General features: G+C 37.1%; 1 protein-coding gene across 1 annotated transcript; it reads right to left on the reverse strand.

The window, feature by feature from the left end:
* Positions 1–6,841: 6,841 nt before the first annotated feature.
* MMGT1 (membrane magnesium transporter 1) lies at positions 6,842–14,916 on the reverse strand (the record flags this gene model as incomplete). Its single annotated transcript, XM_084258141.1, has 4 exons — positions 6,842–7,001; positions 8,511–8,617; positions 11,146–11,198; positions 14,838–14,916. 4 exons carry the CDS (start codon positions 14,914–14,916, stop codon positions 6,842–6,844), a joined length of 399 nt encoding a protein of 132 aa, XP_084114267.1.
* Between the last annotated feature and the right edge of the window lie 1,189 nt (positions 14,917–16,105).

A 16,105-nucleotide genomic window follows, 5' to 3' on the forward strand; every position in this document is an offset into this window, starting at 1 on the left:
AATTACCTTATAAAATGGTTGACTGCAAAAAGAAAGGCATATAAATTCAGGAGAGAAAGAGGTCAGTACTTTAATAATAATGGAAAAAATAAACCCAACGTTTAGCAGAATTCTAGTCTTGCTAGTCAACCTGTGGTTTACAGAAATTTCTATAATACTCTGGTTTCTCTTCTGATAGTATAAATCTTTTGCCTTTTAAAGAAATTACTATAAAAGCAGGGTTGACATTAAAGATAATTATAAAAACCAAAAATCCTAGCAAGCTATTGTTTTTAATGAATAATTGCTTTGCCCAATGAGTACAAATACAAGTCAACATTTGAAAATCTATTCTTATAATTCACCATTGTAATAGGTAAAAGATAAAAAAACACAATTATCTCAATACCAAAAATGTATTTGACAAAATTTAAGATCCATTCCTGAATTTGAAAAAATAACAAGCAGTAGAATACAAAGTTAATATACAAAGGTTAATTGCTTTTTTAAATACCAACAGTAACAAATAGAATTTGAAATTTAAAAAACAAAGCCACTTACAATAGCACCAAAATACTGAAATAAAAAAAAAATACATGCAGGATTTTCATGTAGAAAAGTACAAGAACTATATAAATGGAGAGATATTCCATGTTTGCAGATGGAAGATTCAATATTAAGAGGTCAGTTCTTCCCACTGTGATCTATAGATTCAAAGCAATCCTAATCAAGCAATCCCAGCAGGTTATTTTTATAAATAGCAACAAAATGATTCTATAGTTTATAGAGATGGAAGACCCTGAATAAACAATGCAATACTGAAAAACAAGAACAAAGATGGAGAAATCACGCCACCCAATCTCTAGATTTAGCATAAAGCTACACTAACTCTCAAGATGTGGTACTGGCAAATGAATGGACATGTAGATCAATAGAACAGAGCAGACAGTTCAAAAATAGACCCATACCATATATAGTGATTTTGGACAAAGGAGCAAAGATAATTCAATGGAGAGAGCATAGCCTGTTCAACAATTGGTATTGGAACAACTGGATGTACATACGGGGGGAAAAGTGAACCTACACACAAATCTTACATCTTTCAAAAAAATTAACTCAAAATGGATCATAGACATAAATGTAAAATGAAAAACACCTAAACTTCTATAAGAAAACATAGGGAGAATACCTAGATGACCTTGGGCTTGTAAATTCAGTACCAAAATCATGATCCATGAAAAAGAAAATTAAGTTAGACTTTACTGAAAAAAAAAACTCTGATATAATGAGAATTAAAAGACAAATTACAGACTGGGAGAAAATATTTGCAAAACACACATCTGTAAAGCATTTGTATTCAAAATATACAAGGAACTCTTAAAACTTAACAATAATAAACATCTGAACAGCTACTTTATCAATGACAAATACAGATGGGAAATCATGTGAAAAATGTTTAACATCATTTGTCATTAGGGAACTGCATATTAAAACAGGGGATATCACTACACACCTAATAGTTAAAATGTAAAACCAATTGGTATTTAAATATCAACATAAATAAAATTTAAATACCAATTTGCTGGCAAGAATGCAAGGAACTCACTCATTGCTGATGGGATGCAAAATGGTATAGCCACTTTGGAAGACAACTTGACAATTTCTTATAAAGCTGAATATAATCTTACCATATAATCCAGTAATCATGTTCCTTGGTACTTACCCAGCTAGTTTGAAAAATTATGTCCACATAATAACCTGCATGCAAATGTTTAAAATAGTTTTATTCAGAATCATCAAAAACTAAAAACAAATCAGGATGTCCTTTGATAGGTGGTGGATAAACTGTGGAACATCCATACAATGAGCTATCTTTCAGAGATTTTAAAAATGAATTATCAAGTCAGAGAGAGATATGGAGGAACCTCTAGTACATATTGCTAAATGAAAAGTCATTTTGGGGCAAGATGGGGAAATTTGAATAAGAAATAATAGTGAATGGCAAATCATTTTAAGCGTGAGAATGGTGTTACAGTAAAATGGGACAATGGCCTCATTTTAGAGAAGGGTATTATATTATAGGAATGTCATAATGACATAAAGTGTGATGATAAAGTCTGTAACTGCCAGCAAAAGATTCAGCAGGAGAAAAAACACATTTGAGAGAAAAGCAAAAGTGGCAAAATATTAGATGGCAAGTCTAAATGAAAAGTATATGGGGCTCATCATACTATTCCTTCACATTTTCTGCAAGCCTGAAATTTTCCAAATTAAATTTGAGGGAAAATATCAGTAAGATTTTAGAATTGGAAAAAATGGTGAAGTTCACCTTGGAAAAATAAGCATATAACTAGGAAAAATCTTGAAAAAGAATGAAATATGTGTAACAACTTAAAATAATGAAGATGGCAATTTTTACAAAAGAAACAGATCAAAATATATATGGAAATTCAATGTATGAAAGAGATGTCTTCAAATCAGTGTGAAAAAAAATTAGTAGATGGGGTTGAGATAAACTGATAGCTATTCAGGGAAAAAAAACCCTGTTAATCCTTACTTCACATCTTCCATTCAAATAAATTCCAAATGAATCAAAGATTTAAAGGTTAAAAAAAAACTTTAAAGTGCTAGAAAAATAGATTAAATTTATTCTTAAATGTCAAAAGGGCCTTTCTAAGCAAGGCACAAAGCCCAGAAGTCATAAAGACTGATAAATTTAGCTACATAAATAAATCTCAGGAAAATATTATTAAACAAATGACAATGGACCAATTTTCTTAGCTTACAGAGTGCATACAAATCAATTAAAAACAAATCATATAATACAAAACAGAAAATGACCACAAAGTTCACAGAAAACGAAATATAAGTAACCAATAACATAAAAATGTATTCAATCTATCATTAAAAAGCATTATCATTTCATTAAGATGCAAGATACCATTTTTTTTTCACTTTCAGATCATCAAAATTTTAAGTTTAGTACTCAGTAGTGGTATGGGCCTGATAATCATTCTTATACATTATATGCAGTGTAACTGGGCAAAGAATTCTGGAGAATAATTTGGCAATAGTGACTGAACTGAAAATGAAAAATATTCTTTGAACCAGCAATTCTATTGCTAAGAATTAACCCTGTAGTGCAATCTCTTGATATGTACAAATAAGTTTGCTGCAATATGGTTCAGCAATAAGAAAATGTTGGAAATAATCCGAAAGCCCATCAATGTTGAAACATTTATAACACATTCATACAATGGAATACCACACAGTCATGAAAAAGAATGAGATACTTCTGTATATATGGATATGTAAGGATTTAAGACACAGCAAAAAAGCAAGGTACAGAGAATGTATACAGTTTGATTTCATTAATGTGAAAAATTTTTAACTACGTATTTGCTAGCTAATTTTTTCCCTGAAAGACTATGCAAGACACTTTAACCTGATTACCTGTGGAGTGGGGGGCATTAGGGAGGGAAGGGGGCAAATTTTAACATCACTCCTTTCTGTACCATCTTTTTTTTTTTTTTTTGCCATGTGCATATATCACCTTTTTTTTTTCCTTTTTTCAAGAATACTTTACTGATACGTTAGTTTATGATATCCCTAGGTAGGTTTGAATACTGGTAGAACTATTTTCCCACAATTCTGAAGTGCCAAGTTTACAAACTAAAACCCTTTGATTTTTAGTAAACATCTGTCCCCTAATGCTATTAAATACATGACATTTGGTAACAGCAATTTGGCCATATAACAAACAAACTTACGATGGACTAATTAGACACCGCTGCCGGAGGACCAAAATTCTTAAACCCCAAAGGGCATTTGATAATTATATATAAATGAAATTAACACATTCTATTTCAACTCTAAAAAACATAGAAGTGCAATAAGACTTTACTTGTATGATAAAAGTTAAACCATCTACTGTAGAACAGCATCATAGTCATAAAATTAGCTGTTACATTTTTCTGGGGGCAGAGAAGCAGAAGAAAATATGATTAAAAGTAAAAAAAAAAAAACCACTACCAAAAACAGGGTGAGACAATCATTTATTTATTGGACAGGGCAAGGTCATTTAAAGAAGGAAACATATCCAAAAAAATGTGTTTAGCTTGGTGTTACAGGCATCGATGCTCACAACAAACAACACTACTCAATACATCATGGAAACAGGCCACATACAACCAGGAAGATGCTGTCATGCCACTCAAAAATAAGCCACAATACTTAGGAAACAATCATTAGGGAGTTACAAAACATCACAGTCACCAATTCACCGATCTGCATTTCCTACAGCTGGGTCATTAGCCCATAGCGTTTGGCTGGTTCCCTGGTTAATTAAAAAGTGATTCTTCCTATATTCTAGAGCACCTTCCATAGTACACACTTCTGAATGTGACTGAAGTCATGGTTAACTGCAGGCTTAACTAGTCACATCACATTTTTGGACCACCCTCGGCAACCATGGACTGTCTCATAGCATTATAAATAAAATTCTCTCTTTAATCCATTTAGCACTGTTAACAATGCACCCAAATCATCTTTAGTCCTATGATACATACTTGAAAAAGACAGCAGAAATTTACTGGAGGAAATTTAAAAAGATATTTGGGGGGAAAAAAAGAAATTTGGAAAGCTCACCTGGCCCAAGATATATAAGCTGCCAGCCTGGAAAGTGCTGTATCAATTATTTGCCAAATTATTTGGCATCATTTTAGCAGGATTTTCCTGACTGGGCAGGCAAAAGATTTCAATATCCATTCTCAAGACTGGCCAAAACATTATAAGTAGTAATATATCATGAATGCCTGATTATGAGGGAAAAAGTCAGCTTTTAAGATTGGCCTAACCATCCTTCCTTACACCTTTGGATCTTACCTACCACTCCCTTTCACAGCAATCACAGTTCTCAAGAGGAGAAATTCTCAGTCCACAGAGAAGAAAAACCATATTTGCTACCAAAGATATTGTACAAATCTGCTAACATGAAATGACCAGAATAGGCAAATCTATAGACACATAGATTAGTGGGTGCCCAGAGCTGGGAGGCGGTGCGGGGGCATGGGAGGTGACTGCTAAAGCGCACAAAGTTTATTTTGAGGGTGATGGCCATGTTCTCCAGTGAACTGTGGTCACGGCAGCACCACTCTGAATAGATTACAAAACCATTGGACCATACCCTTTAAATGGGTGAATTGTAAAGTATGCCAACTATCTCAATAAAGTTTTATCAAAACTTACTGGGAAAGGAAGACAGCCCCCAAAGAGTAGAAAATAAGAGGGTCTTGATCAAAGCCTGATATAAAGAGCTTGTTTCTCACACACTATTTGGATTCCATTATTGCCACTTTAACGCCCAACTTCACATTTTTAACTCATTTCTAAGTCAGTCTAGGTTCTCAGCAGATTTCTCACTGTGCTCTCCTTGGAGAGCAGAGTCAGCATTCCACAGACAGACTGGTGGGCAGAACAAAACTGACGGCAAGTAAAAGCCCTGTGCTTTGGGGCTGTGCTTCCCAGCAGAATAGGAGAGCTAAGGCTCAATTCTAGTGGGAAAAAGCCATCAAGTGAAAGGGCTTCTTACAACTCTTGCCTAAAGCACATTTCCTTTTCAAATCTGCATAGTTATTTCCTTTACACCTATACAGTCTGAAAAAAAGCAATGTTTTCATACCTATACAATTCAACAGAATGTTCTCTCCCAAGAAATGTTAAAACTTCCCTGCACATCAAAGAGCTAGCCAAATTCCCCTAAAACTAAAATGATTATTTCTAAACAATTTCTACTCTGTATCCTCATTTTCACCATCAACATTGTACAATGATGATGGAAAATTCGAAGCCTGATTCAAATCCAAAGCTACAAAACAATGTTTTAAATGACCTTCATTCTTTTAACATTAAAGATATTAGTTCCAAATATTTAAAACATATTTGGCCCAATTCCTTTGAAGTTGAACTTTAATGACAAGCGTCCTTTATTTTTACTAATTCACTAGTTTAGTATGCAATAAAACAAGAGACTTTGAATAAGTTAAACTGACTAATGACAAGTAATCGGTTTTTTCTCAGCGATTACTATTCTTCTATATAAGCAGGATAATTAAATCATGGTCTTTTTGGTCTATCTTCAACTATTCTTATATAATCAATTAAGGAACATTTTTACAGATAAATGAAGGGAACACAAGTCGCTTTACAAGTTAAGTTTGTTAAAGTATTTGTTATGACAAGGAATCTGTGACACAAAAATTGCTCACTGCACACAGAACCCCAAAGAAGTGATGAAACAACACAACTGATGTTAGAAGGGACATGGGAACGGGGTAAGGGCAGGGGCAGGGATAAATTAAAAACTGGCAAGTATCTGCTGAAGCAGAGCCACTTTTTAGGGGGCATAAGAAAAACAGATGAGTCGCCCTTTCGGTCTCTTTAGAGAAGTCCACTTGTTAAAAACTGAAGACCGTTTTACTGTCATTCATGCTGCAAAATGCAGTAGTCACACTATTTCCAAAAGGATCCTAAAAACCGAAGTGCAAAAGAAATCAAAGAAAATAAATAATTGCAAAAACCATCAACATTTCTCAAATAAATGTGTTTAAAATAGTGACTTTTACAAAACATGTGACTTTGTTTTAAATGAAAAGATTTCCCTCTATGAAAAATCAAGACTCATTTCACAGATAACTTACATTGCATTCACGATTTGATTAACAGTGTACAAACAGGGGGCCATGGACTTTTTAAAATTAGGTCTGAAATTTCAATATAAATACTGATGGGGGGAGTGTTTTATACCCCAAACTCCAATATTCCGGCTCTGTGTCCTGTCCTATTGTTATAATTTGTAAAAATCTTAACGGCGCGGTGATTCAAGTTTTCTTAACTTCAATGATGAGTTAGAGGACAATGCATCTTGGTTTGAAGAATTTGTTGTATCCGAAGGCCGGAACAGTACTCGACCACGATGATTAAATACATAAAATGATGGGTGATTCCTTAATGTGTCAAATGTCCTTAAACGAAAAAAAAGCATCAAATGTAGGCATTTCTATAAGCCAATTTGAAAACAGTCTTCCAATAAATTATGAATTTGCTATGGGTTATATTACCTTTAGCTGTTTGAATTCATAAAACCAGACTATAAATGGTGATAAAATTGTTTCTTTTTTCTGTACTAGGACAAAACAACATAGGGTCTAACTTTTGGTATGCAGCCCTTCCTTCCAGTACACCTATGAATAACAACATAAATAAAAGCTTGGCTTAATTGCCTCAATGAATATGACACTAGTCCAGGCCAAATAGTCTTTTTAAAAAGCAGAACATAGATTGTACCTTTTGATTATTCTCACTTGGTCCTCGTTCTTCAAGCCATACACTCTTTCCACAAATGTATTTTCCAAGAATCTTTCAAGTACAAGGAATTCCTTTTGGCCCTTCTCTACCTGTTGTTGCCCAAACTCATATATTTTCTTACCACCTACTAAACTCATATATTTTGCTACCACCTACTTAATGCCATTCAATTTTACTTCTTTCTTTCCTGGCCCTCAGCCTGTGATTTTTGGTAGACTCTTTGTAAAAACAGTAGTGGGTGGTGATAGTGGAGTATCCTTTCTTTTTTCCAGTGAGATATATATAGACAAAGAAGTTCACACCTAAGTGTAAAGCTTTTAGTGTTGGTTTGTTTTTAAATATTATTTTCCTGGGGGGGAAAAAACTACTCTTCCTTTGATAAAAACTCAAATCTCAGTGGCAGCCCAATTAAAAATCTAAGTATGCCCTCACACAAAGCAAGAAGCCGGACATGTGACTATTTAAAATGTAAATAGTCAAAGTAATAAGGAGGTGATTTTCTCTAATACATGTTTATTGTGAATCCTTTTAATGGAATATTATATCATTTCTAAAATCAAGAAAGTGAGTACAGTCCAGAGATGGGATTCAACAAAGTCAAGAATGATTTAAGGAAAGGTAGAAGGAAAAGAAAAGCAAGCAAAGCTCATGAACATAGCTGGGAAGGAATATAGGAGAAAAAAGAAAGCAGAGCAACAAAATATACTTTAATACAGGAGTAGAAAAGGGCCTGAAAGCAGAAGTTATGTCACAGACAAGGTTTAAGTGATAGGGAGAACAGAAAACCCCATAATCTTCCAAAGACTAAGCTGGGACAAGTGGCTAAAAGGAGGAAAAGAGAAGGCAGAAAGAGAAAAGAGAATGACTGGGGGGGAGGAAACATTCCTAAGGGAGCATCTTCTGATATATCTATTTCTAGTCATCCATTCATTCAACCAACAAATAACTTTAAACGACCATAATATAACATCTTATTGTAGTGTCAATAAACTGTCATTCATCTTTCACTTTTCCTATCATCAAACTGTGCTCCAGTATTTTTACCCCTTTGCTCATACAAACTGTACAATCAAAATGTAAACACAAACTTTTATGTACCACAAAACATATGCAAATGAATCAAAACACCTATGACATTCAATATCTATGAAAAGGGCAAGACTTACTTATTTTCTAGTTCTGAAGTGGCATCCATGTCTTTAAACTCCCCTGCAATATGAAGAACTATCCCATAACAGGTAACTACAAAGGCCAGAAGTGTCTGAATAAGTATCTGTGAGTAAATATAAAGAATGAGATTACTAAATGGCATACAAATAGTGTTAAAATTTGCAATTCTCTCTCCATCTCTTTTTATCCTCTAACCGGAATCTCTCTCAGATCCTACTAAGGAGTCAATTCACACTTTAAATGACTTGGACTCAGGCACAGTAAAATCTATAAGTTCTATGAATCAGCTACAAAAATACTCCTGGATTTTGCTCAAATAGCAAAAACAGGTACTGAGCCATTCAGAATTCAATTATCAACTATTACCTGCTTCTAAAAGCAACTAAGATTTTAAATAAGTGTTACTGTTAATGTGTTCCTGTTAAATAAATATCAGAGTTAATATCATTTATATCATAGATATCATAAATATAGAATATAAAAAGGATACTCTTACCCGCCCCCCAGTTTCAAGTCCCATGTGTCCCTCTCCAAGTATATCCTTCACCTTCCACCCAAAATTATTGTTCCAAATCATGTATTAATCACTTCCTTGCTTTTTTTTATAATTTTACCAGATAAGTATATATTTGCTTATTTCCACCCATTTTGAACTTTTTTTTTGTCAGGTTCATCCCTGATATAGTATATAGCTCTAGCCCATTCATTTTCATTGCATTTTCAATGCATTTCATTGAATTTTGTATTTTATTATAAGAAAATACCAATTTATCCATTCCAGCTCTTTCCTGTGTTACTTTCATGATATCAATATGGATATCCTTGCATATATCTCCTGGCACACAGGAGTAGAATCCCTGGTGTAGGGTATACACACGTTCAGCTTTACCAGGCAATAGTAAACTGCTTTTGAAAGAGGTAGTGCAAGCAAAACTTGCAATGTCTGATATTAATCAAAATGGGATTGCAGGCATGTTTTATTTTCTTGATTGTTATTCTCTGTATTTTTCAAATTTTCCAATTTGTAGCCAAAGTTATTTTAAATAGATATAAATGAGTGTGTATACTGAATAGATATGTGTGTGTACCTACCACAAAGCAAAGGTGATGGGAGAAGAGTTAATAGTCACACCTACCATACCCTTAATTATTGACAACTAAGTCAAGATTAACCACAAGCTATTATTCTAACTTCCTAAATTAAAGCCTAATGTCACATACTACACACCACTTTACATTCCCTTCATCGGTGTACCAAGATGACCTGCTTCATACAGTGCAATCATGGGTACTGTTAAGAAGGTCATAAATCTATGAGTTGGGGCCTCTCTGGTGGTGCAAGGGGTTAAGTGTTAGCACCATGAAGCTATCCACAGCCACTACAAGAAGAGTTCAATCCCGGGCCAGGGAGCTGACCCACATGGCGCAGCAGACCTCTCCTGTCTCCCCCGCTGCTCCCCTCAGCAGTGTATTTCAGTCAATCTACCTGTTCTGCTCCCCACTCTGTCTCTGGTGAATCCTCTTACCCCCCACACCTCTGGCCTGTACCCCAGTTCTTGCATGCATAAATAAATCTTTAAAAAAATAAATCTATGAGTTGTCATGAAGACATGTTGAAGATAATTGTTAATGAGAAAAAGTTAATTCTAAAACTATACACATATGCATAATGACTCTTTTTTTTACATTTTATTTTTATATTCCCCATACAATTGCAACCCCCTTATTTTGATCCCAAACCCTCCTTTCCCTGCCCCCCCTCATAGCGTGTCTCTGGTTCATAGTTGTTGATTTTGATTTTTTTCTTTCTTATAGTTATTCTTTTTCTGGTCCCTTATTTAGGCTTTCTAGATTCCCGCTGAGTGAGACCATCCGTTATTTTTCTTTTTCCTTCTGGATTATTTTGCTGAGCGTGATCCCTTCCAGCTCCATCCATGTTGCTGCAAATTGCATGTGTTTATCTTTTTTGATGCATAATGACTTTCTTAAAGACAAAATTCTCTTTGGATTAGGTAAAACCATACATGCATAAAGTAAGACAATGCTGTTTAAGCATTGGAAGAGAACTATCAGTACTCCAAACCCTTGGGAATAGGAGAATTGCTGAGCAGAGCAGTCACATTTTTTATTCAATGGAGTTTTACTTTTTCCACTTACGTTTGAATCTGTTACAAAGAACTTACTACATCTTTATTTTAAAAACCAATAATGATCAAAATCATTTTTAAAATACACTTCCTTGTTTTTCTTTAGTTTTACTAATACGTATATGTTCCTAAATGATGTTGTTAGTTTTGCTTGTTTTTGAAATTCATATAAAAAGGAACTTTTCTAAAAAATAAAGTCAAATGATCAATTTTTAAAGTCCATCTCTCACACAATGGACAGAGCAACAACATCTAAAAAGACTGCTTAAACTATATTAAAGCTACAGTTCTAGATATCAGGGAAATTTTTTGCTTCCAAATCGTTGGGTTTTATAATGAGTGACAAAAACAAGCAAATCAGAGCACAGATGTTATTTCATGTACGGAAAATTTTAAGAGAATAAAAACCAGTAAAAGAATTTATTATAAGTTATGTGACTAATTTTTCACATACATTTTAATGGAATATAAATGACCAACTTACATCTATTGGCAGTGATTCATCTTCCTTTTCTGTTAATCGCATATAAGAACGATCTATAAACCAGAAGCATACCATTAAGGAAATTGTAGCCCATTTTTCTTTCTTAAAATGCAAGCAAATCAATCTACCAAAGCAGCAGCTGATTTATATACTACATAAAGTAATGCTAATCCCGGATTCCTCAAAAACCTCTATCTTCTTAGGCAGTCGGTCTCATCTTGGACTATTCTTTTCTCATCTGACCTGTTTTATCACCTTATAAGACAAAATAAGAGTGAAAGGTAAGCAAGTATGAGAAAGATATACCTAAACATAATACTTTTCACTATTACAGGAAAACTAGAATCCTCTGAAACTAACCCATTTCTTAAACTAACTGGTCAAAGACAGTTTAATTTAAATTTAAAAATTAATTTCTCCAGAAAATCTCACCTCTGAAATAGCACCACCATCACATAGTCTGGACAAAGTAATATTGGTCTAGAAGTATTTTTCCTGAGAGAATATGCTTGGACAACGGTGGAATAGGAGATTCCAGGACACTGATTTCTGCATCTGTGATTTAAGGATAACGTGCTGCTGCCTTAGCCTCAGGAGGCAGCAAGGTATGAGGGAACAGGATCAGGATTTGGAAGCTGATAAGCCTGGATACCAGCTGTAACTGACTGTATCTCGTTCAACATAAGACATCCTCATGGATTATAACATGTACCTCAATTTCAGAGTGTTAAAATGCAGGCATCGGAGAGGGGTTAAGTCTTGTAATTAAAATATATATATGGCATCTATCTCTAAGATTCTGCAAAAGTTAAATGGGTACAATGTGAGATTAAATGGGATATATGATAGGCCCTCTACCATAACCAAGTTCGCTATGGCAAAGTTGTGCATGTCTGCTGTCAAATCTGACACACCATTAGCCCCAAAGGAACCTTATATAGAGGTTCCCCAGCAGTGAGAATTCCACAAAGCATTCTCTTCTCACTGGAAACACAAAATCTTAATTCTAGAGAATTGTGCCCAACTCCTATTTAATAATGTATTGTAGACTGAAAAACCCAAATTATTGTTAAGTGCTTTTAAAGAGCATATGTTTAGAGACATTTCTGAATTTTTCTCTTACAGGGTTTATTATAAGGGCAGGCATAAAAAAGAAAAATCAAACCAGCACCAAAGATGGGTTTTGGCTAACTATTCCCAGCTAGCTTTCCTCTTTGCATAGAGCCAAATGTGACTGGAACACTACCTTTAACCAGGTATTTCCTCACCTGTAATATGCACTTGATCTTAGCCAAAAGGCCGAGAAGCGATCATCCTCATCTATAATATGAAGGGGCTGGCTCCAGTGATCTCCTGGTGCTAGTACTGTACAATTTTACAGCTGAAGCCTATGGTAGAAAATGAAACTGTACTCCAGTCTCCTAATGCTAGGGCAGTGCTTCTCAAACTAATGTGCAAACAAATCACCTGAGAAGCTTATTAAAACGAACAAGTTGTAGTCAATAGATCCGTGGTGGGGCAGAGTTTTTGCATTTCTAACAAGCTCCCAAGTGATTTCCACCATGCGGGTATGTGACCACACTTGGAGCAGCAAGGCTCTAGAATGTTTCTCTTAACCCCTTGCCCTTTGAAAAACCAAGATACTTTTAGCATAGCATCTCTATCACTTTGTGATTATTTCTTGCTTCATCTGTTTCTTCACTAGACTTTGAACTCCCTCAAGGCTAGCATCCTTGTACCTTTAACACACAGCCAGATTTCAAACAATCACCCTGGATTGCACTTTTAAAAGCAGTGTGACAGATAGGCTCTAGCGTTAGAATGCTGGGCATGAATCCAGACCCCACCATCTACCATCTCTGTAATTTTGTACAAGTTTTCTAGCTGTGTGTGTCTCAGTTTCTTCATCTTTCAAAGGTAATAATTAATAGCGACATCATTAGGCTTTGGGCAGGACTGATTATACAAAACTAAAAGTTTAAAAAAGTCCTGGCATATGGCAAGCATAAACACTTGATAAAAATTAGCTACTGTTATCAATAAAGTTTTGAACTTTGGAGGAACTATCACAGAACAGAGGAGACTGGGGAAACACGGCTAACTCTAGTGTGTGACAGCCTGTAGTGATTCCAGGCACACAAAAAGATGTTAATGGAAAAACTGGTAGAATCCAAATAAAAGCTAGACTTCAGTTAACAGCAACATACAGATCTAAGTTTTACTTGTGACAATATACCACAGTAACATAAAATGTTACCAATAGGAGGAACTAAGTGAAGGGTATATAGTAACTTTCTGTATTGTCTTTGCAACTATTCTGTATATTTATGTAAATTTCAAAATAAAATAATCTAATAATTAAAGCTGAATTTCTCTCAAATGTAAAAAGGGGGGTAAAAGAATTGGCTCATTTTAATTCTATATAATAAACAGGACAAGGGGTTTTATTTTGAAAAAATTGAATTCACATTTCATTTTCTACTTTATTCCTGAAGATGAAAAGTAATTTAGCAATAAAGGAACAAAGTTCTCCCTGAATTCATTTCCTTCATTCAACAAATTTATTGAGTCCCTACTGTGGGGAACACTGTGCTAGGCAATGGGATTACAGCAACGATCAAAACACCGCCCGGGTTTACAGTGGGCTCTATAGGCTAGGCCAGGGGTCAACAAACTTCCTGTAAGGATGCAGATAATAAATGTTGTAGTCTTTGCAGGTCACACTTTCTCTGTTGCAACTACTCAACTCTGCCCTTAAAGCAATAAGACAATACTGATGCGTGGGCGTGGCTGTGTGCCAATAAAACTTCATTCACAGACATTAAAACTTGGATTTTATAATAGATCCAAAAATGGTATTCTTTTGCTCCCATCCCCTCCCCCTCTTAAACATGTGAAAGCATTCTGATCTGATCACAAAAACAGGAGGGAGGTTGCATCTGGCCCACGTGGCAGTTTGCTGACCCCTAGTCTAACAGACCAATTGTCTCAAGCCTGTACCGCACCACCTCTGCTGGACCGCAGTTTCCTCGTGACGATACAATTACATTTCTATGCTAAAAAAACTTTAAAAAATTAAACTTCCCAATCATTTTGCGACATAGGAAGGGCAGGAATTAAAATCCACCTCAATACTGCCTCAGAGAAGGGACATGATTTGACTTGTCCAAGGTCACACAGATTTAGCCATAAAGTTAAGAATCAGCCCGCCAGACTCCCAGTCCAGTGCTCCTCGCCCTATACCACAGTGCCTCCCTGAGGCAAGTGGTCACTTAACTTCTCAGTCTCTGCCTGGACGTTCCAGTAGTGCCCAGGAGGCTGTCCACCTCGTTGTCATGGGACCATGCGCATCCAAGCTCTTCAATCTGACACTGTGTTTGATCAGCGCCACGCTGGAACTGGTATCACTTGTCCTGGCTTTCTGGACAGACTACCTTTCTGCTCACCTGGTAGCCCCGCGGGTCCCGCTCCAAGCCCTCTCCCAGTCCCCCTTGCCAACCCTGCCGCAATCTCAGGTGCCCCGCTCCCCTAAAACTCAGACTCCAAGCCTTCCACCCGGGAGCCCCGCACTACTTCCCTTAGCTACCCCAAACTCTAAGGTATCAAATGATCGCTCCTGGGACACTCGGTCTGACACTCCCTCCCGGGTGCACCCACACACCGCCCCCGGAGTCCCGCCCCCAGGCACTCACGCTGCGCAGCGGAAAAGGCAGCGTGGGCTAGGGCAAAGAGGCCGATGCCCACGAGTCCCTTCCACAGTGACGGCGCCATGATCTGCAGGAGCAACAGCCCAACAAAAGAAGCGAAGGGCGGCGAAGCAGATCCTTCTTCCACCCGCGGGTGTCCGCGCAGCGCAGAGAAATGACGTCACCGAACCCCTGGGCGCGAAGTGCCTCAAAGGTGGAAAAACCAAGGAGCCATGAGAAACCGGAAACAGGAATGCCGGGAAGAAGGGAAAGCGACACGGAACAAGGTCGGCCAGTGCGGGCAAGCTGCGCCTGCGTATCACGACTCAGCGAGGGGCGGAGCTAAGCGGAAGCGGGGGTCAATGGGGAAGGAGAGAAAGGGCGTCAGCAAATGAGCGCGGGCCGCGAGGCGAGGGGCGGGGCCTTCGGAGAGACCCGGGCGGGGTGGGGCTGGTGGTTAAAGGCCGGCGGCGCTGGGTCTCTACTCTCGGCGGGTGGTTCTCGTTCATTTGTTTTACCTTATTTTCAAGCTGTGTCCTTTGTTTCCTGTCGACCACTCCTGTGCTTGTGCCCCCTGAGAACCGGCCTAGTGGAAAAAGGCAAGGGTGTGAAAGCCAGGAGATGGTGGCGTGTAGACGAAAAGAACCAGGGATGTGAAGCAGCAAACACGTGGCACGCGGGGGCGTGGGGGGAGGGATGCTCAGCAAACGTTAAGTTCCTTTTCCTTACCTTTCAAATGTCTTGAATTAACGTCTGTAGGGATGGAGCTCGGCGGGAAGACAGATGACTTACATTAAGGAGGAAATGGAAGGGGCAGGAATAAAAGGATGCTGACACCGCAGGCCCAGCTTGTCTTTGTGTCTCTGATCAGAATATCATATACTCTCCTTTCTCTAGTTCTCTTTGTCTTCATCCCCTAAAATGTAGGCATTCAATAGTGAGCTGCTCCGTTTGATCTCTTGTCACTACCCTCTTTTTTTGGCTAGCTCACCTATTCGTTCCCACCTTTAGAGCCATCATAGATACTTGTGTTCCATCTCGACATCTCTATCTGAGATATCTCTCCTTACCTCTAGGCCTGCGTTTCTGACTACCTGCTGGTCATTTATTTCTATCCTGTGGCGCTTCAAATTTAATATGGCCAAAAGAGAATTCTTCCTCTTTACAAACTCTGTACCAGTTCTTACAGTGTCCCCTCAGTGACTCGCGGAGAGGTGTAAACAGCCTCTCACAGGGTTCATTCTTTGCCCTCAACTCTATCAGAAGTCTGCTTT

The sequence above is a fragment of the Talpa europaea genome (genome assembly GCF_964194135.1).
Source record: "Talpa europaea genome assembly, chromosome: X".
In the NCBI taxonomy this organism is placed as follows: domain Eukaryota; kingdom Metazoa; phylum Chordata; class Mammalia; order Eulipotyphla; family Talpidae; genus Talpa; species Talpa europaea.